At 39.6% G+C, this 21,185-nt stretch overlaps 1 protein-coding gene across 7 annotated transcripts in view; it reads right to left on the reverse strand.

The window, feature by feature from the left end:
- pdlim5b (PDZ and LIM domain 5b) overlaps positions 1–21,185 on the reverse strand; it is a 39,704-nt gene that overhangs the window by 15,780 nt on the left and 2,739 nt on the right. For all 7 annotated transcript variants that reach the window (XM_067573842.1, XM_067573841.1, XM_067573840.1 and 4 more), the window contains exons 2-3: positions 17,982–18,087; positions 6,427–6,578 (exon numbers count right to left, since the gene is read on the reverse strand). In XM_067573842.1, the coding sequence (XP_067429943.1) occupies positions 6,427–6,578; positions 17,982–18,080 (251 nt within the window). In that variant the 5' untranslated portion in view covers positions 18,081–18,087. The remainder of the gene's footprint in view (positions 1–6,426; positions 6,579–17,981; positions 18,088–21,185) is intronic.

Genomic DNA, 21,185 nt, shown 5'->3' on the forward strand with positions numbered 1-21,185 from the left:
GCGATACACTGTGCTTCTGTACGTGTTTGTAATACAGATAAATCCTCCAACCTTCCCCTGTTGCAAAATGGCTTTGCTCAGCGCAGAACACACCTCAGTTTGGTTCTTCCTGATCTAATATCAGGATGCCCTGTTTTATTAGATTACAGACGCTGATATCTTCAAGATTTATTTATGGACTATATACCAAAAAATCTTGGAGCTAATAAATCTATTCTTAAGTGCAAAATATAAATAAACATTAGATTAATATGACGGCAAAAGTGTACTTGGAAGAAAAAAAAGAAAGTCGTTGAGTGTGGTTTTCATCAACCTAGACTTCTATGTGCACCCACTTTGTCTCTTACACACACACAAAGAGAGAGCGAGAGAGAGAGAGAGAGAGAGAGAGAGAGAGAGAGAGAGAGAGAGAGAGAGAGAGAGAGAGAGAGAGCTCCAAAATGAAAAGAATGAGAAGGTTAACCAGAGGAATAAGCCTGAGGGCAAAGCAGACTGACGCATTTCCACCCTGCCTGTGTCTCTGTGAGGGCCAAAAGAAACAGTCTGGCATGTGGCATTTGACTGGATGATGGAGAGGCTAATAGACACAGCTTTCTCAACACACACACACACACACACACACACACACACACACACATCTTACCAGCCTTAATACATTTTCTCTTTTTTTTTTCCTACCATGAAGGGAAAACTGCTCATTTAAGAGTAGCCTTTCATTTTTCTTGCGCTCACATTTTCACTTCACTTTCACACTCAGTTTCTGAGGCAGAAAACTGCACAGGTTGCAAAAGTGATAATCCTCTGACTCCAATCATCTGTCACTGTCACTATTCTCTAGTCAGTTTTGTGTAATTTAATCATTTTAAGCAAGCTAGGGGTCAGAACTCGGTATAGATATTATATGATACGTGTATTGTAGAATTCACACATGCTATTAATGTCAAGCGCCAGTTATATTATTCCATTGTGTGATGCATGTTAAAACTCTGTGGGAGACCAGGCAAAGACTATCTGTTTTCTCAGATTTACCACTGCATAAAATTTTGAGCAAAAGCATTGAGAAGAAAGAAAACAAGGAGTATAAAAAATATAGGAAAGCAAAACAAAAACTCCAACAGAGGAATGTGGAATCAGTGGGTGTGGAAAATAACATTTTTTTCTGTATTTCTGTTTTTCTGTGCAGCCAGCCTATCCGTTCAGTGGCAAAACTCGCAGCTTGTGTCTGGCACATGGCCTCTCCTGTCAGAACAGAGGGCTTTAAAACTGTGTCACCGCTAACAATGACAGAAACGTGACTGCTATTTCCAGAGTTAAAGCTTATTAACATGTAACTGGACTGCCTGTTGCTGCTGTCAGTTGCCTGGATACTTCACTAACATGGTTATTGCCCATGTCTGCTCAGTCTCTGGTGTGTCTGTACACGTGTCAAGTAGGAACTCTGTGCACTTGACCATATCAGCCATCACATGCATCATAGTGATGCGGAGCATTCGTACCGTGTCATGCCCCTCTCTGTACAGTATAACGCTTCACTGTGCGAGTGATAACTCTCTGCTGATGTGTGTTTCTCTTGGCAAGCAAACTGTGGAATAGAAAAATTTAACCACAGGACCAGACAAAAGATATTCAGATTTGCATTTAATTGCACTTCCAAGCCGCATCAAGACCAGGTCGATGAATAGAGCATGTAGGGAGATGAGGGAGTTCTCCTTGAGGTCAGATTGCTAGACACAGCAACAACGGTAGGATAAACTTTGGTTAATGTATCTTTTTTAATGCAGGTCCAAGTATAAGCCCCCCATCCTTTCTTACTTTTCTTCCGACCACCACACCACATCTGGCAAAGGCAGCCAGGAGTCAGCGGGGGCTCTGGGCTACATTGGATTGTCCTCTACTTCACCCTGTTATAACTATAGCGTTGGGCCTGCTGGGTGTACATTAGCCCTGTATGAGAATATCTGTAGTTTTAATGCACAGCCGCATAGCTGACAAGTGTTTAGCTACACTAAGTGGCCTGTGGGCAAAAAAACCCCCATCTGTATCACATATTGTAGCTATAACACTGTCAATGTGTGGGACAGCCCAATAGGTATAAATGTATTTGAGAGGTTGCAATTTTGGTAAGATTATCTAGTAAGAGTATATTGAAAGTCTAATAGTGTAATATCTTAATGTATGTCATTTCCACTTTTCATCTAGTGACTTTTTTTTTGAGTTGTGGAAACTCAAAACTATTGCCTTAACGGTCTGCTCTGTCAGACATCACACCTAATTAATTTGTACAAAAGTTACACACTCAACACCTTCTAAGAGCATCACACGGTTGTTTTCCCCATGAAACAACATGTGTCCTGGACACACGAGTACGTTACTAAGTGGAAAATGCGCAAAATCTGAAACACTTGTGCTGTGGGAGCTGACATGAATTCTTCAGTAAAACACCAGGATGTGGTTGGATCACTGAGCTAGCTGCGTTGATCTGTATTATCTTTGAGGTTTTTGGACCCAGGTGCTGCCAGCCGCAACCTCTGGGGAGTGGTGTTTCATTGCACTCCGCTGCATATTTCAATGACAATAAATAAACACCAATTATCATACTTTCCTAAGGCCACTTCCCACAGCCGCCTGGTCTAACTGACTGTTAGCTGCTCGGGAAGAAGGTTTCCATGATAGCAGAACAAAACGTACCCGTGAAATTCACTGAAAAATGCTGGTCATATCAACTTTTTTCTTGACTTTGTTTTTTGGAAATACAAACATGATGTTTCTTTGAGGCAGACCACCCAACTAAACTTCAGTGCAGAAGAAGCGTACTTCCCCCTTCTTACAAATAAAGCAAAGGATGTAAGATCCGAAAACATGATTTGATAAAATCACTATAGCTACTTATAGCTCAGAAAGGACTGTATGCAACATATATGGAGTATGTTCTGTTGAGGTAAATCTTACTGTGTCACTAATGCATGTACTAATGTGCAGTAATTGCTGAAGTGGAGCTCACTCTCAGACTGAAATTTTAGGATAACCAGTCTGTTCTGTTCATGAACACTACTGCATTAGCTAAAGTCAACATCTGCCGCTCTTCGTATAAATGTGCATGGTGGTGAAACTTAGGCTGTAAAGCCTAACCAGATAAAAGGCTGGATCCACCACACAAACAGCCAGACTCAACATAATTACTTTTAATCTTCCAGGATGTGACTTCCTCGCAAGCACAAACTGCAATCCCTAGCACTTTTACTCTGGGAGTGATATTCTCCCAGCAAGCAAAGACACAAGACATCTTTTCCTGAGACCACAATCTTGGAAAGGAAAACCTAGTTTCATCCTCTGTCACAAAACACATAACTGCTCTTTGCTCACTCAGGCTCATCTCATAGGATCTGTTATGATTTACTGTATAGTGGCACACAACAGGATAAGGAGAGTACTTTCAAACCCAAAGTCCATTTCCTCTCTGATGAAAACATGTTTCCCGTCACCTAGCAACAGGGAAACAAGGTAAACATATTGACCTCAATAACCCGGAGTGCCTTTGCTGGCTAGACAATATACGGAAAGACTGCATGGTATGTAATACTTTAATGGTTTTAGCTGGATGCATTTTTTGTACATCCAGCAAAACAACATTTCTAGCTATTGAATTAATGATGTGTGACACAACACACAACTATTTCCATTTTATGTTCACTAGTTAATGTGGTTAATGCAGTTAAAGGTTTTATCTCTTTTGGCCTTGAATTTTTGCATATACTTCATTATCTACACATGAATTAAATCAGTGCATACAGCTGAGCACACTGGTGAAAGCTTATACTGTAAACGTGTTCTGTTTAGGAATTACATAAATAAGTAGAAACAGGAAGATGTATGGCTGTAGTGTATTGGAAGCAGATGTTTTCATATTTCCATACTCACACTATGACCATTTGGATGTGCAAGTGTCATTTTGAGGAAACACTCACAAAATGTGAACAAAGACAAAGTGACATAATGGTTACTGAACTTTAGTCACATTAATCATCTTTCGGCACTCTTGGAATGTTATTATGACCCCAGCAGTCTTATCAGTGATCATCAAGACCATAAATCACATCTGGGAACACTGATAGAGGAAGTGTTGCTTGACAGAAAGAGTCAATAGTGCCCTTTTTGCAGATTTTCATGGAAATAAAACTTCATTTTCACCTGGATTTTATGTCCCCACCCATCCAAAAGTTTCCAGGATCCAAATATTTCCTGCTGCAAGAAGACAATGATCACCCCGGTTTACTTTATATTACTATATACACTTTACGCTTTTCTTTTTTTATTTTGTTTTTTCCATTTTAACAAAAAAGTAATGAGTCCTGTGTACTGTATTTCCTTTTGTGTACCTAAGGAAACGTTCAAAACCGTATCCTTCGGAATAATTTGGACTAATACAAATTTCTACAAACCAGCTTCTAAGAATGTAGAAATAAAGCAAACTTCATGAAAGAAAAAAAATGCATGGATAATTTGTAACTAGGAGACCTTTGTAACTCCCTGCACAAATTTCTAGTGGTAGTGGGTGATTTTAGTTGTAGTTGAGAGTGTTTGATGTTTCATTGTGCATTGATTACCCACAGAACATTACATTACATTACATGCAGCTGTGGGACACAGCTATTTTAGGAATATTTTCCCACGATTAAAGCACAGAGACTCCTTTATCCTTTGATGTGGTGATGGAATGATAGGACATGCAAACCGGGCCCCGAGTTTTTCTGTCAACATGTTTTACTGCTTTGAAAGCGTGCGTGCTTTGCCTCCATTTGTTTGTGTCACTAAAGCTGCTCTTCTTTACACTTGACTGCAGAAAATGTACTGTGTTTGGCTAAAGACCTTGGCTCACATTCATTAGAAGAGAGCTCTTTGAAACAATGTTTTTTTATTTATCTTTAACATGAAATAAAATGAAAAGCCGTTCGAGGTAACAAATTCTTAGGTGGGTGACGTGATCTCAGCACTGGACATTCGGTACTTGCTAAGAAAAGTAGTGTCAAGTCTGAGCTATTGTTCTGTATTAAAAAAAAAATCAACTCAAGGGGTCTGTATAAGTTGGACCACACACACACATACACATGCGCACACACACACACACACACACACACACACACACACACACACACACACACACACACACAAACACAAACTTTGGCCTTTTTGCAAATAGCCTATGAAAGTTGTTTAGGGCACTTGCCAAGTGAAACCTTTGCTTAAATGGACAAATATAATAACTAAATCCTCAGTTGGATCCCTGTTTTCTTTTCTTTGAAACATTTATTAAGGAAGAGGGAGTTTTAAGAGCTTTCATTAAAAGTGCTCCTAATAAGGGCTTTAATATACTCAAGGGCCCCAGAATACTAGGGTCTTCCTTTTTCCTAATGGGAGGAGCAGAGGAGCAGGATTTGACACAAACCAAAACTGAAGCCTGATCTGATGACTTCTACAGATTCTGTGCCACACAGGACACAGCCAGGAAGAACATGTCTAAATCGTTAATCAAGAACTTGCCTGTAATAATTCAGAATTCAGATGGTTCTTCATTTACTCTGTGTATGTGTTAATATGAAATACAGCCACTTTCTCTGTGCTAGCATCACAGCTTTAGGGCATGTCCTTACTGAAGATCAATATTGGGCCGACAGTGTAACTGGGACTTTACCCTCTGTGTTGAATGTGTTTAATAAAGTCTAAAATGTAATGTTGTACTGTAACTTGTACAGCTTTGTCCTAGAATTATCTTTCTGGAACACAAGGGATTCGCTCTGAATACATTATCATGCCAGCCAATCTAATCGAATTATACTGCAGATGACAAGATACTTAAACTGATGCTACTGTGCAAGGAACAACAATCTTAATCAGGTCTTTTTAACATTTCCAACGTCCCTACAGGACCTCAGGGGCATAGCATCTGGTGTGGCAGGAACACTTAACTGTTTTAAATTAGCACTACAGAAGTGCATCTGTTTCAAATAGTGAAAAGGCAAATTGAATACAGCACAAATAAACCAAAACTGGCAAGTGCAGTAAGCTGTCTATTGCAGCTTCAAGATTGTTTTTATTGTCCGGTCACTATCCTGTGACAAGTAGCTTCTAACACATACTGGATCACTTGGCTCCCCATAGGCTTAAATACACACTGGTAAGCAAAATCAACAACACATGCAAACTATTGCTGAGCTCGGAAAACACCTTTACAGTTGTTAAATAAACTATGAGAATACATGAAGAGGAAAACAACACGAAGCTCTAGGATGTGTAGCTCAACTGTGTTTAAAGTACCAGGAGGACTAAGGAAGTGTGTCTTGTTATATGTACATACATAGTACAGTAGTTTTCACTGAGATCAATAGATTATATTTGTAGAAAAAGTGTGCTCATGTGTGCATCTTTTACCTCTGCAGAGTGAGGCTGAGATTGCCTGTGCAGGCTTTAATCTTGTTCTGGGCCTCTAGGTGAGTCATGCTGTCTGTGGAAATGCCGTTAATGCACAGAATGATGTCTCCAACACTCATCTTGGCTTTGGCTGCTTTGCCTCCATCTGTCAGCTGCGATGACAGACAAAAAGAAAACAATCACACTTAATCACATATTTGAGTATTCACAAAGCATTCAGTTCAGTTACACCAACTCTGCCTTTTGGTTAAGGAAGATTAAGTGTCAACATTCTTGTTCGAAGCGACATTCATGAACACACAGAAACATTCAATTCTGCTTCAAGGTTGTACTGTGTTTACATTTGGAACTTCATAGTTATCATCGCTCTGCAGTTTAATAAAACGTATAAGAGAAAAGGGCATTTAACTAAAAAATGTAGTATATGCACATTGTGTTGAGTCATTTCTTATAATCACCAGTTATTGTGTTCTTCTTTCCATTTCCTGTCTTATGTAACCTTGGCTAGATAAGATAGTCATCTTATTCCCTTCACAACATCAACATTGCAACATTCGTGGGACAAGGATTCTACATCCACCAAAACAATCTGCCCAGAAAAAATTTCAAAACATTCCCACAATGATGAATCACGCTACAAAATGACCACATGATTATAAATTAAAACCACATGGTTTCGATCCAAAGGCTGAAAATAAATCCTATTGTGTGTCAGGATAAGAGTAATTTCTACAAATTAAAGAAATATTTTGTGTTAAAATTTTGAACTGAAATTGCTAATTTACGTACATATCTAAACAAAACATTCAGTACTTTTCACTAACACTACTGCCAATAATTACAGCTTCAAGTGTTTTTGGTTTTGCCTCTTTCAGCTTTGCACAACTGCATTTGGGAAATTAAATTCTTTCTTGATGATCCTCTGAGGTTCTATCAGAGTAAATAACAAACTTAGTGTTGGGAAATTGTAATCTTGAGTTCTCCCCTCGGATTTTTAATCCAAAACCACATGCGCAAGGTAGCCACATTCATGTTTTTTGCTGGGTCTCTTCAGGACATTCAGACACTTGTCCTTAAGCCACTCCGGCGTTTTCTTTGCTGTGCTTCTATCATTGGATAGTTTGTGTGCACTAGAGCAGGTTTTCCTTAAGGAACTTAATGTACTTGGCTCCACCTCTAGTCCTGACCCACCCAAAGTAAAATTTATGTCCAGTCAATCACACAAATGAATCTTTTCTTTATGCTCTTAGAGCTTTTAGGTATTGAGCTAACCTGACGCGCCAGATGGTTTGTTGCGCAAAACCATCTGAGAAGTCGTCTTTGGAAACTGTTTGGAAAAGGGCAGGCGCTTTCAAAAAATACTTGGCAGGTGATCGGATGAACCATCTCTCTGTCACTGTCTTACCTTGCGAGGCAGCTGGATTCGCGAGATCACGTGAGAATCCTCATAGGACATGATGGGCATGATGGGCATGATGTCATGATCTCGCAAATCCAGCTGCCTTGCAAGGTAAGTGTTGAGCACATCCTTTGTAAAACTGGTGTATTTTAAACTTATTATATGTATTGTAAATTTAGCATATTTCCCAAAGCAAATGAAAAGTGAGGAGAGGCTTAAAATAAGAAATGTAAAAAGCCGTCCCATATCCAGAGGTAAAACCATTTAACACCTAATTGCTTTGACTCAAAGTGTTGTAGAAAGCTTTAAGCTCTACAACTATGTGTCTATCAGAGAGTAGCATGAGGTAAGCTTCACCATGCTGAGACTTGCACTTACAACACCGGATGCAGCCTAATAAATCCGTGACGATGGGATGACTCTGTACCAGGTGTGGTGATCGAACGGTGATTACACAAAGCTGTGAACATCTCATCAATCACTCAACACACCCAAAACCTGTACAGCCACGCTGACTTTCAGCACAGGAACAAATAAAAAAAAAAAGAACTCTGTGTACTCATTATGTTATGACCATATCTTTATGTCATCTCTCAACGGTGTGAAAGAGCAGAACCTGAGATGCTTGAAGCCTCACATATTTAAAGCAAAAAAGAAAAGACATTAAACGGCAGGTCGGATGAGGCCTATGAGTGTGTTGAGAGATGGAAAAGTATAATGAAGAGGGCATGAGGCATGATGAGAGGAAAGCCATATTATCTGTCAACTCTGTTGACTACAGCACATGAAATTGGGACTCAAATGTCAGAACAGAACCATAAATGTGCCAGCCTCCTTATGCAAATGCTCAACCGCAGCCATCTAAAAATCTATAAACCATCACACCCACAATCACCAAATCTAAATCCATGAAAAAGACTTTTCACTTTCAGCTGCCTTCATCACACTTGCTTAAGAGTTATTATATAAAGCAAACCAAACCAAAAAAAAAAAACCCAAACACAAAACAGTACATTCCTTCTCCACACCGCTAAAGAATGCATTCAGGTTAGGTAACTCTAAAACCTTCCCCTGGTTTTAAAAAGGAGACAATCAGACATGAAGAATGTGCCATTGTGTTAACCCTCATAATAACAAAATAGGGGAAAAGAGTGGGAGGGAGGGTACGAAAGAATGAGGAAGTGCCGGCAATGACTGGAGGGTCGACGGTGACACATTTCTCTGGAGTCATGCTTCCATGGTGTCATTATCAAGTAGCGGGAAGTGTTGAATGCATAGCTGAGGCTGATGTATGCATACCAATGTCTTGGAAACCTATAGTGCAGCTACATGCTAAGTACCATTCACAAAGTATAGGGTGCTCACTGCACAGGCACATACATGGCTTAAACTGACTCACTTGCTCACTCAGTGTCTGACACAGACTCGTAGGCACACCTGCCAGCGAGTCTGTCCTGACTCATTCGCTCTCAATAAAATAACTCATTGCTCTTTAGGGCAGATGCCAACAAAGAGAGAGCAAGCAGTTTTCAGAGATCACTGGCATCTGCTGTCCTTTACACAAAACCAGCTCTGTCTTACTCATACAGCCCCAGAGGTTAATGGCAGAGAAAAGTTGCTGAGGGATTGCTGAATGAACGTATCCCAGGGACATGTATTCTTCTGTCTCATTCTCCCAGTGTGCCCCTCTCAGCATGCATGTCTATGTTTATGTATGTGTGCTAAGAGAGGAAGGGGGAATGAAAAAGATCTTAAGTTCACTCCTTCTAGGGATGTGAGAAAAGACAATACCATATAGCTCTATATTTGGTAATTCCTCAAACGTGTCCTATTTCAAGACAGAAGGAGAGGAGAAGACTGTTGGAACATTCTCAGAATAATATGCATTTTTATATGTGGTTAACAATGTTTAATGCTTTAGTCTGCGGTGAACAGAGAGCACTTTATAAATCCAAACTTCTATCCATTCAAACACCGTCTTTCTCACATGGATACAAAACAAATAGATTATGTTACAGTAAGAATCCCTGGCATCCGTAGTCTATAAATATAAATCAAGAGAGGTCTGAAACACTCGTGACAGAGAGCAGATAAGTAATGAACTGGAACTTTGGCTGTGCTACTCCAACTCTCTAAAGAGAGCAGGATGTTTTAGCAGCATGTTAGCATACGCTATCAAACACATCGTGTAATTTGTGCTAAGTTACTATTTTCAACCTTGCTTGGTCAAATAACAAAAGGGTTTTGTGTTAGTCTCCCAAATGAATGAAGCGTCTTTCCAACTGCATTTACATGAATGGGATGCTAGCCACATAATGGTGTGGCTGCTGTGGTCCTCTCCACACTGCTGAGTTTACTGCTGTGGAGTTACTGGTAATGACTGGTTGTTCCACACTACATGTGTAAGGCCTCTGTTCCTACAAATGTAGCTTGAATACAGAATATTGCACAAAAGATGGCAGATCTGACTGAGGGTTTATGGTAAAGCCTATAGCACACTGGAGATTATGACATTAGTAGCTAAAAATTTATTTCGGATACAAATGTCTTTGTGGCAGAACTCTCTCTTCGCCTAATTGTAAAGAGATGAAGAACAATTCAGAGGGCTTTTGTACCAGAATAACTATAAAAACAGTATGAAGTAGAGAGAGAAGCTTTGACAAATTAACAGTCTATTGCTTCCATGTGTCTTCAATCCATCCTTTCATATAGCCATAATCAAATACAGTCATAAAAGAGCAAAAAATCAAGTTAATAATAAAGACTATTCAGATTGAAATGTTTACTCTCTGTAATCAACTTATCCTAAATAAAGGCAATAAATTAATTAAGGAAAATAAAGGATTCCATAAGATTGATTATTGGTGAAAACATGACAGAGATTCTGTTTAGATAGAAAGCTGCTTTGTTAGGTAGTTAATACAACTAGATTTATGACATACACTGCCTCTCCAGATAGAAGTCTCTGTTCGGGGGAGAAAGCTGCTGCCAAAAACTCTACACTGGAATTCTTCACTAAACAGATCATCAATGCTGTATTTTTAAGCTGCTGATTTACAGTTCCAATATTTCAAATTTCACACACTCTTTTTGAGAGAGGGAGACAGTACTACTATTTATAGTGCATCCTTTAAAATTGGACACATTTACAGTTAAGGTAGGCTACCACATGTGAGATAATGCTTTATTACTTAGGATACTAATCATCTTCCCTGCTGTTGTGTTAACTTCCCTTCAGTGAAATTATGGAGTAAGGAAAAGGGTTGTGGTCATTTCTCATTCGAGAAGTCATGTTACAGGAAGCGTCTTGTGGTGGAGGCTGAAGGCCTGTGAGATGCATGTCATGTCTGTGTAGAGTAGACTAAGATAGAGGACCTTATATGGAAAAGACTTGGGCCTTACATTATGTCATTACAAATACACAAGGCTAAAGCAGGTTGACTCACTTTTACTATGTAATTATAAAGTTTTCCAAAATTGACTTGCTGACAAACTTCCCAGTTATTTAGTAACACTGTTGGTTTTATGAGACCATGTTTTTTTTTTAATCCAATGAATTTTATATATCTGAAAACGTGACTAATGTCTTAAAAATGTTGTCTGTTTTGAAGCTCATTGCACGGTGTCATCTTCCCCTTTTAGGAGGCATGGCTGTGGTCTCTGCATGCCTTCAACCTGTAAAGCTCATCTAAAAAGAAACCGTTTACCCAGCAGAATCTTTGGGATGAATCTGTCAAGAGACCATCAGACAGCGCAGCACAGCACAGCGCAGCACAGCGCAGCACAGCAACCTGCTGAGCTAGCACAAGCAAAAGCAATTACAGTTCACAAGAGGCAAGTACAGTTTATTGTCAAGAGACTCTAACTCTTCTCTTTTACGTTTGCACACCTGCAACACCTTGCAAGAATTGTTCAAAAAGTACAGAAGAGAAAGGAGAAGTACATGGAAGAGTAGAATACAGCTATAGGGAGGAGACCAAATAGCAGGTATTCTTCTCCTCCAAGCCACACATCCCAATTAACGGCACTTGAACAGAGGTAGACCCACGGTTGTCATGGTTTGACCCCAATCTCTTACTACATCAGTCAGGCTGCTGGAAAACACAAGATGCCTCACAGACCTACGTAGGGAGCTCTTAGTCAAATCGCCATGACAACGCAAACAAAACAACACAAAGCAGTACCAACCCTGCACTGAATACTGAATGCTCTTCAGTCAGGTCAGAAACAAGCCCGACTGACTAGAATTGCTGAGGCAGATGATATGAAAAGGCTTCAGGGCTTGAGCCAAGTGCCCATGCTGGTTTCTACCTCCATCCATGGTTCGTTCAACCACCCTGCCAGGTTTAAAATGGGACCACTGGATTTCTACCCGGCGAAATCACAAGTTGATTCAGAGGTAAAACAACATTATAAAAATGTAGCAATGACTGTGGTAAATGTTAAATGTACTGCATTTATATTGCAGCTTAAAGGTTAGGTCTGTCTTGAAACAATGTTCAGGTGCTCAAATGAACATTGAAACAGGTTTTTCTTGCTGTAATCATTCCTCCTGTTCATAATGAGCATTAAGAGATTCCTTAATAATGTGCTTACAATGTGATGTGATACAAAGTGATGGGAGACAAAATTCACAGTACTCCTCCCATGCAAAAAATGTATTTAAAAGTTAATCTCAGGCTACTATGAAGCTTCAGCAGTTCTTATTAGTCAAATCAGTCTTTTTAGTGCAAAATTCCTTCTTTTTGTTACTATCCTTCCACCACGGCAAAACAGGAAAAGACAAAGAGGGAAGTTTAACCCCTTAACGTCCCTTTTTATAGAATTTTCGCCTATTTGGCATACCCAAATGGAAAAGCTTAGAACAGAAGAACTGTAAGGCCATGATGCATGAATTATTTGACAGGTGATATCTTCTAGTTTCTGGAAATGTGCTTGTTTAGCATGTGGCTAAAACACAAACAAAACTACATCAGTTCAAATAAGGCTCAAAAAAGTGTTTTTGGTCCTCGTCTATAATGAGTCATATTTGAATAACAATAATAAGAACATCCTTTATGCCAGAACTGTGCAAAGCACCATATACCTTCTACATCTTGTCAACCTGTATAAAATTCCAGACCTCTAGGCCTAACCTTATGGGAGCTAGGGAGTCTTTAGTTTGTGGTGTCACTGGTGTCCCCGAACCTATCCAATCATCTCCAATTGGCCAACTTGTGCCAATTGCTTTTACTCATTACTGCGTGATGCTACCACTTACAACTGGCTTAAGTGGGTTGCCAGCGACCCAATGGATGTTAAGAGGTTAAACTAAAAAGACTGCAGTTTTGGAAGATATCCACTCATTTTGACTAACTCAGACTGCTGAAGCCTCATATTAGCTTCAGACAATTTTGCACAAAATGTGGACTGTGGATTTTGTCCTCCATCACTTACATTGTACTATAAGCACCTTTGGAGGGGATCTTTTACTGGCCGGAATTAGCAAGAGGAATGATTACAGCAATAACTTTGTCTTGCAGTCCAAGCTGCAACTATGTCCCCTTCTTCTCGATGGAGCAAACTTTCTAAGACAGAGAAAAAGTGGACTGTTCCTTTAAACATCTTTCATCAAAACAAAACTGTTTGAGTGATCTAAATCTAAATCAAAAGACAGCTTTGTTATTCTTTATAGCTCTCCATAGAGCAATGGGGCGATTGAAAGCAGATGCCCTCAATATAACTCTGGACACCAGGCAGATCTTACTGGGATCAAACACATACTGCAGATAACAGTCTTCTACAAAACCCATATGTAACCTGAACACATCTTTAGGACCCTGCATAGAATCACGTAGAATTACAGATGATTAAATATTCCTTGTGAAATACAGTATACATAAACATGAAGCTGTGAAATACTGGATAGATTCAAGTAGTTTCTACTATATTTCAGTTTCTGTGTTAAAATTCTCAAGAGATTTTAAACCAAGAGACAGATAAATAATACAGACTCACTGTTTGGCAGCTATGCAGCACAGACCACAAGCTATCTGTCTCAGTGGTTTCCTGAAAGGCCAGGGGAGTTTTTCGCTGCTTGATTTCATTTTTTCTGGACCTGAGCTGAGCCAAATGTTATGGCTCAATGTCAGACAGGGCAAGCCAGATCATTCTTTATCCAAAGAGCTTCACAAGATACAAACTTCTTTCTGTATTAACTGTAAATCAAGGATGAAAATACAACAAGCACATTTTCTCTAATGGCAGGTTTATTGATTGGATTTCACATTGGAATATTTTGGGTGCGATATAATAATTCTTTTGTTCTGAATTGAAAATTGGGCATAGCTGAATGTCACTGGGTGTTCTCCTCACTGTTCCTCTACCAATCTAACTTGACAGTATTTTTAAGCTGCGGGGAAGGAAAAGCAGTGGGTTTGGTCAACCTTTCAAGTTTGGCATACAGTACATGCTGGATTTAAAGCATCGTAAAATGGCTGTAAATATAAAGAATGTCTGGTGAGTAAAGGATACAGTATGTTTACAGTCAGATCAAAGAGCACAGTGAAGGATGGTTTAAACCAAATTAAATCTACAAAAAGAGACAAGATACACTTTATGATATTTAGCAAATACATTATTTAACAGCTTCTGTGGGGCTGACTCGCTCTACTGGATGCTTCTCTCTTAAAACAAATGCACAACGAATACCATTTTACTCTTTGATGTGGGTTGCCCAGATACACATCATCAAATTCCTCTTCTTTCAGAGTGAAAGTTGCATCATCATATTAAAACATTATGGTGGTGCTTAAGAAGAACACATCTGGAGACTCAGAGCTGGCTGCAGACATAGAGATAAAAGTAGTTTGCGCAATGTTCGCTCAAATTATCACATGCCACTATAACAACAAACCAAAGGATACAAAAGACAAGTGTGGGGGGGAGTTAGGGGTCAATGGAAAAAGAGAGGAGAATTTCACTGTGCTGACTCCCAACTGACCTACAGCAAGCAGCCATTTAATGTGAGTGATTATCCAACGCGCACACACACACACACATCTGCAAACTGACAGTCATCCACAGTGGGGTTAGTGACACAAGTATTATTTATTTTTAGTTCTGATTACCTTCTTTTTTTAAAAGAAAAAAAAAAAAAGCTAGTCCAACAATTTAAAAAAAAAAAGTCCTGTCCATTGCAGTGTTGAAAGTTTTCTTTTCCTAAACAAAGCAAAAACAATAAAATGTTGTGGGTGGGTGCATTTCCCATGTGGAAGCCAGTCAAGAAATGCCTAAAAAGGAGCTAAAATAGCCACAGACAACTTGGAAGGAGAGAGGGGGAGCAGGAACAGACACCAGCACACATAATGTACATGGCAAGGTCGTTCCTCCATATTTCATCCATACAATAATATCAGGTGGTCTCAGAAAAACATTTCATCTTAAACACAGAACCATCACACGTCAGTTTTTACAGAATATTAAATGCAAACCTTTTAAAACACACAAACACCTACAGTTAACTACATGCAACATCCCTGCATTATTCAAGAAGAAAGTTGACAGCACTGTATCAATGGTGTTTTGATACATGCAGACCATAATTTGTGGTGTTGTTATCATGACTTCTGCGGGTTTTGTAAGTATTTTGTTTTGAGTTTTTCTATTCATACTGTGACACCCAACTCAATTATCACAAAATACATATGGTCTACATCAAGGCCAAATATTCCTAAAAGAAAAACATCAGCCAGCAACCGGCCTTACATACTGTACTGTACTGTATGTAATCAGTTGCATATGTTAAGCTCAAGTAGGGGTAATTACATAATAATTCCATGGGAATCACATCCATCTAAGCAAAATAAATATGAACCCTAATGTGACAACAACAGATGCATATTCTTTACTGCAATTTAAGTGTATTTAGCATTGTGGATCTCTAATGAACCTTAAAATAGGTCTGTGGTCTACACAATTTTCTCTTCTCTCCTCTAATGAAGGAACTGAAGTAATGTTTTAACTATTGGCAGATGTTTCCATATATGTGACATCTACTCACTTACTCTTCCCTTTCTGAATACAGTTACCCCTGTAAATTAGAAATAAGTTACTAACAGATTAGTATGTGTTGCATATTCTCTCTATTCTTCTTTAATGGATGTACGAGGAGTAAGGGCTCAGTGATGACTACAACAATAATGCTTTCACCCTTCTGCAGCCCATTGCGAGAACACATATCAATTCTCAGTCTCAGCCTCAGCAAGAGGGCACAGGATGTCCTCCCTCATATTTGGGAAGATCAAAATGGAGCAACATAAAGAGCACACGTCCAGCATGCATCATGTTGGCTGTAATTTGTGTGAGGTTAGGCTAAGATAAACAAACAATAGGAAGACTTATTCCTGGCGCCAGGATGATAACAAGTAATCTGAACCATTTACGGTGTCTCTCACAGGTCATGCGCTGGGATGAAAATATGTCACGGGAATGGTACTAACCAATAATGTGATGGAATGAAAAGCTGTGAGAGTCATATTGCTCGGCTCGGCTCGCTCCAGACCACTGATGACTCAACGCAGGACTGCTGGTGGACACAGGATGTGTTCAACACTTTTACGATCCATGGAGCAGCTACTGTATCCACCACCATAACCCACAAAAATAACGTCAAAACAAGCACATTAAATGCACTTGTGATTTTAACAGATTCAAAGTTTCGGTCAAGCTTTTCTGACCCCTTTCTCAACTCAATTGTCTCATCTTAGTTTAAACTCTCTAGTAAAAACATGACGTGGCTCATCCCTATAAATATCACACAAACTTGTATGTATGAAGGTGCTCAAAAATATAACCAGGTGACAAGTGTGGAGGTGTTTTTATCATGTATTGTTTTTGAGATATGATGACAAGAATATTTCTACTCACAGATGCATGCTGCCATGACAGCATAATGTCCTGCATACCATACTTATCAGGGTGGCAGGACATAAAAATAGTCTGAGCAGCTATGCTGGCCTTTTCATACTCTTAGAGTAACTATGTCCTAACACAGATGGTCATATTCCCACATGAGAAAAGTCACTCCTCTCCACACATAACATTCAAAACTCTGTAACTGATCCTGCCAACAACAAATAAACAGTGTCACCGACCTTGGTCATGACTTTGAGATTAAAGTTTCATAACAGGAAGCAGCGAGGACTGTGTAACACTCCTCATTCTGCAGTGGCCAGAGTTATTGTCAAAGAAAGGACCACACTTATGACAGCTTGCTTACTTTTAATCCTGTTTGACAAGAAGCAATGTTTGTATAATTGAGACACTTGAGATAACTTTCTGTTCACTGCTACTTGACAGACCTATGTTAAGCTGCACTCCTTGAATTTGTGCAAAATTCACAGTGTTTTGCACAGAATGCCCTTGCACCATGAACATAAACAGTGTAAGTATGTATGGGCTGAAACTGGATCTGTCTCATAAACAGGCCAAGCACCGGGTCTTCTAGTAGACCTTCTCTTAACTCAGGGTTCAACAGAACCTGGTCAGCCAGAGCCAAGTCTCACTCTGAATTTATGCAGACCAAAGACCCAAATACTTATTACAGATCCACTGTGGCTTTCTCAAGTTTCAGTCAGATGGGCCGTTTAAGGACAGGTTTTGATTCTTCCACTGCAGACTCAGTACACATAGTCTCCTGTGATTCACATCAGGACTCACCAGGGAGATAGGCCAGGACAATTAGCATTATCCCTCATCTGAATCACCAAAATGACAGCAACTGTTAACAGCTATTGGATTAATCCTCCAAATATATCCTGAATGGCCATAAGACAAATTCAAGGGAGTTTTCCAAATTAACAGACAATGTAGTTACAGCTCAGTTATGTAACTTTATTATGACAATAGTCATAGCCTTGACAGGAGATAGGTCAACACCATGGGGGGTGTGAGTGACAGGGTCCGTGAACTGTTAGAGAGGGTGTCTAAATCCAGCAATGGCTGTCACACAGGAGATGAATGGCACTGGCACTTTCATCACTTCCTAGGCAACTGGCATAGTGAGCACGAGCTGATGAGTAGCATGCCTCAGAGGTGACTGTCATGGAAGGGTACATACAGTAAGTGGTGTGTGTGTGTGTGTGTGTGTGTGTGAGTGTGTGTGTGCTGGACTCACCCGTGAGATGGTGAGGGGAAGACAGAAGTCCTTCCCTCCTTGCAGTCTGAAGCCCCATGGAGCAGGGCCAGCCAGGGAGACATTGTAGCTGCTGCTCATGATTCACCTAAAGACAGAAGAACATATTTTACACTTGACAGTACATGAACCGTGAAACCAATTAAAGATAGACTCCACACTAAGAATAAATATTACAGACAAAGAGTGAATGAAATCTAAAAGGAAGAGAATGGGAGGGAAAAAAGAATGAAAAACAAACAGTGTAGATTGTATCTAGTGTGGTGTCTGTAGTCAGATAAGTATCATGTGCAGCCAACAGCTGGCATTTAGAAAAGATTACTATTTTCAAGGTAGAGCACTGTTCACTGAACATTCTGTTGAACCCAAAAAGAAGCTTTCAAGTCAAGTCAAGTCGATTTTATTAGTATAGCCCAATATCACAAATTAATTTGCCTCAGGGGGCAATACCACATCCTTTGTCCTTAGAAACTCAATTTAAATAAGGGAAAACCCTTAAAAAACCCTTTAACAGGGAAAAACTTTCTCTTCTTGTCTAGATTAAAAGGTATGGCACTGCTTTCTTTACCATCACTGCTTCTGTGTTGGGAAAATGAACTATATCTTACTATACATTAAAAAACACAATAAAGAATATTTACTATTTCCTTTTTGTCATCCAGTAACATCTCTCTAGACTTGTTGGGACTACTATCAGTCTCATGGCTTGCTTAAACTTAATCACAATGAAGCTATCTAAATTCAAGTACAACAGCCTATTAATAGTCTTCTTCTGAAGCTGCCAGCTCATTGCTGACAGCTTTGGAGCAGGTCCCAGGCAATGTCCTTTATAATCAGGATAACAGTGAGTTTGTAATATAAGGTAGGCCCTACATTACAGTATGTCCACTCTAATGCTAGTGGACAGATACACAAAGGAATAAGGGAAAATCTATAATGAAGTGTGTGTTGCAGGATATGCATACAGAACAGGAAAACAAGTAACCACCTGATGAGAGAGCACTAAAGTCTTTTAATAGACCCCTCAGAATGGATCGCCCCACTCAATGGTCACTTGACGAAAGTGTAAAATAAAAGCTCTCACTTATTTTCATTGAACATTTGGACTTTTAAACACCATTAAATGGCGTTGACGCACATCCTCTGGCGAATTGGAAAAGGGTATCAATACCAACCATGGTCTAATCTTGCAATAAACCACAGGAGTTAAAAAAAAAGAAAGTCAGAACTGATAATCCTTTGTTTACCTTAAAAGAATCTCAGATCAGCTACTCTGGATCTGCACTTTGACCTTATCATCTCAGTGTCCTTTCAGTGAACCCGCTGCTTGTACACAATATGTTCTGACAGCCAGACTGAGACAGACAAACCACAGCCAAGTAACGCATTTTGAGAATTAAGCAATGGAAGGCAAAGGTATGATCTCTCTTTTTTTTCCTATAGACGGGGTAAATTTTTGGTATTTATCTTCCCAGTGCTCTACTGAATGTTCCTGTGGCTGTATCCTCCTTAACACTCTTTGGAAATGATGATTAAGAGATTGATACTTCAGCTTAAAATGTCCCGTATGCCTTCACATCTTTCTAAAACCTGCCTTAATCTCTACCAACTGTGGTGTTGCGGGGCCAGCAGAGGACAGAGTCAATGTGAGACACACCCTGGATGGCTGGAGACTCGTTAGAGCTCAGCTTCAAATCACTGCCAACTTTACGTTTCATTGGAGGGCAGGTTTGCCTTGTATTGCATCTCAATGGCTAAATGCACCATCTCCCACATTACCTCATGCATGGATACAAATACCATATCCTGATTACACACATGTGCATGCAAATTAAATGGACAGTTCCAAAAGTGAGACAAAGCAAAGACTATTTGGTACTGTAAATTATTTCATGCACTATTAAGTTTCACAGGTTTAAGCCCTGCCTGTCATGCATTCCTTTTCCCCTGAATAATTGAAGCTGCAAAGTATTTAGTGGAAGCGAGACTGAGGTTAAGTGCAGTCACATGTTACAATTTAGTACATTATTTAATTTATTAGGTTGATGATTGAGGAAATTGGTATACCATATTTGCAGAATACATTTTACCTTCTAGTGTGAGAGAGAGAAAATCTGATGCAAGTATTATGTGTGCCTGTGAGCCTCTGTGCACCACTTCAGAAAAACCACAGATCACATGGAAATACCGTATATCACCTTTGCCCTGCCCAACAGGAAGGGTGGATGTTGACATGAAAACATGACATCAAAGGCTAAGCCACAAGCATTATATATCACACACACAGCACATTGCAATTACATGGAAAAGGGGGAATGCAGATGCAGAGTGGAGTCTGACGAATGCATTGTTGGTGGTTATCAGAATTTCCTTTAGAGGGCAACTGAGAATCAGAGAAAACTAAGATTTACAGCTCTGATGCAAAAACTAAAAAGACATGGTGTTTCTGCTAAACAATTTGGAAAAGATGTTAAAGGAAACTGGTGGTGAAAAGACTGATTTCAGTCCTTTGGTGTTAAATTTAAAGTTTAAAACTGTTAAACTGATGACAGAAGCTTGAATATCTGCTTTTTTAGTTCTGGCTTTGGTGAAAGGACTTAACTTTAGCCAAGTCCCTTGGCTGGAAAAACATATGTGAATCTAACTTCATAAACTAAACGATTAAATGTTTCAATGCCTGCCTTGAAATGGAGCATAAGAACAACTACAGAAATATTCACTTTTGTGCGCCAGGCAGCGCAGAGAACATACTTTTCTGATGAGTATTTCATGAATAATAATGCCTTGCCATCTCAGAGGCATGTCATTTTGAGGTCGTAAGTCATGTCGCTGTCACAAACTCCCTCAGGGACACAGCACCACCTGCTGTAGCCTGTCACCTGGTCAGTTGTAGGAGACACACATCAAAATCAGAGGGCCGCCTTACACTCACGGTGTCACCATCATGCCTGTAAGGGTGCAGACACTTTAAAGAAGCCGGTAGAGGAGCCACAAAAGAGTGTGGGGAGTCGGGGAGAAGAAATAGAATCCTGTGTGAAAGCGATAGGGGAGGAGGAACACCTGGAAAGCACAGAGCCTGTTGCTGATGTATTTATACTGCACACTTGCACAATCAAACTAATGTGCCCAAACACAAATACATGCACGCACACATGCAGAATATGCAAGACTATAATAAGACAGTAA

This window comes from Thunnus thynnus, chromosome 19, assembly GCF_963924715.1.
Source record: "Thunnus thynnus chromosome 19, fThuThy2.1, whole genome shotgun sequence".
Lineage (NCBI taxonomy): Eukaryota > Metazoa > Chordata > Actinopteri > Scombriformes > Scombridae > Thunnus > Thunnus thynnus.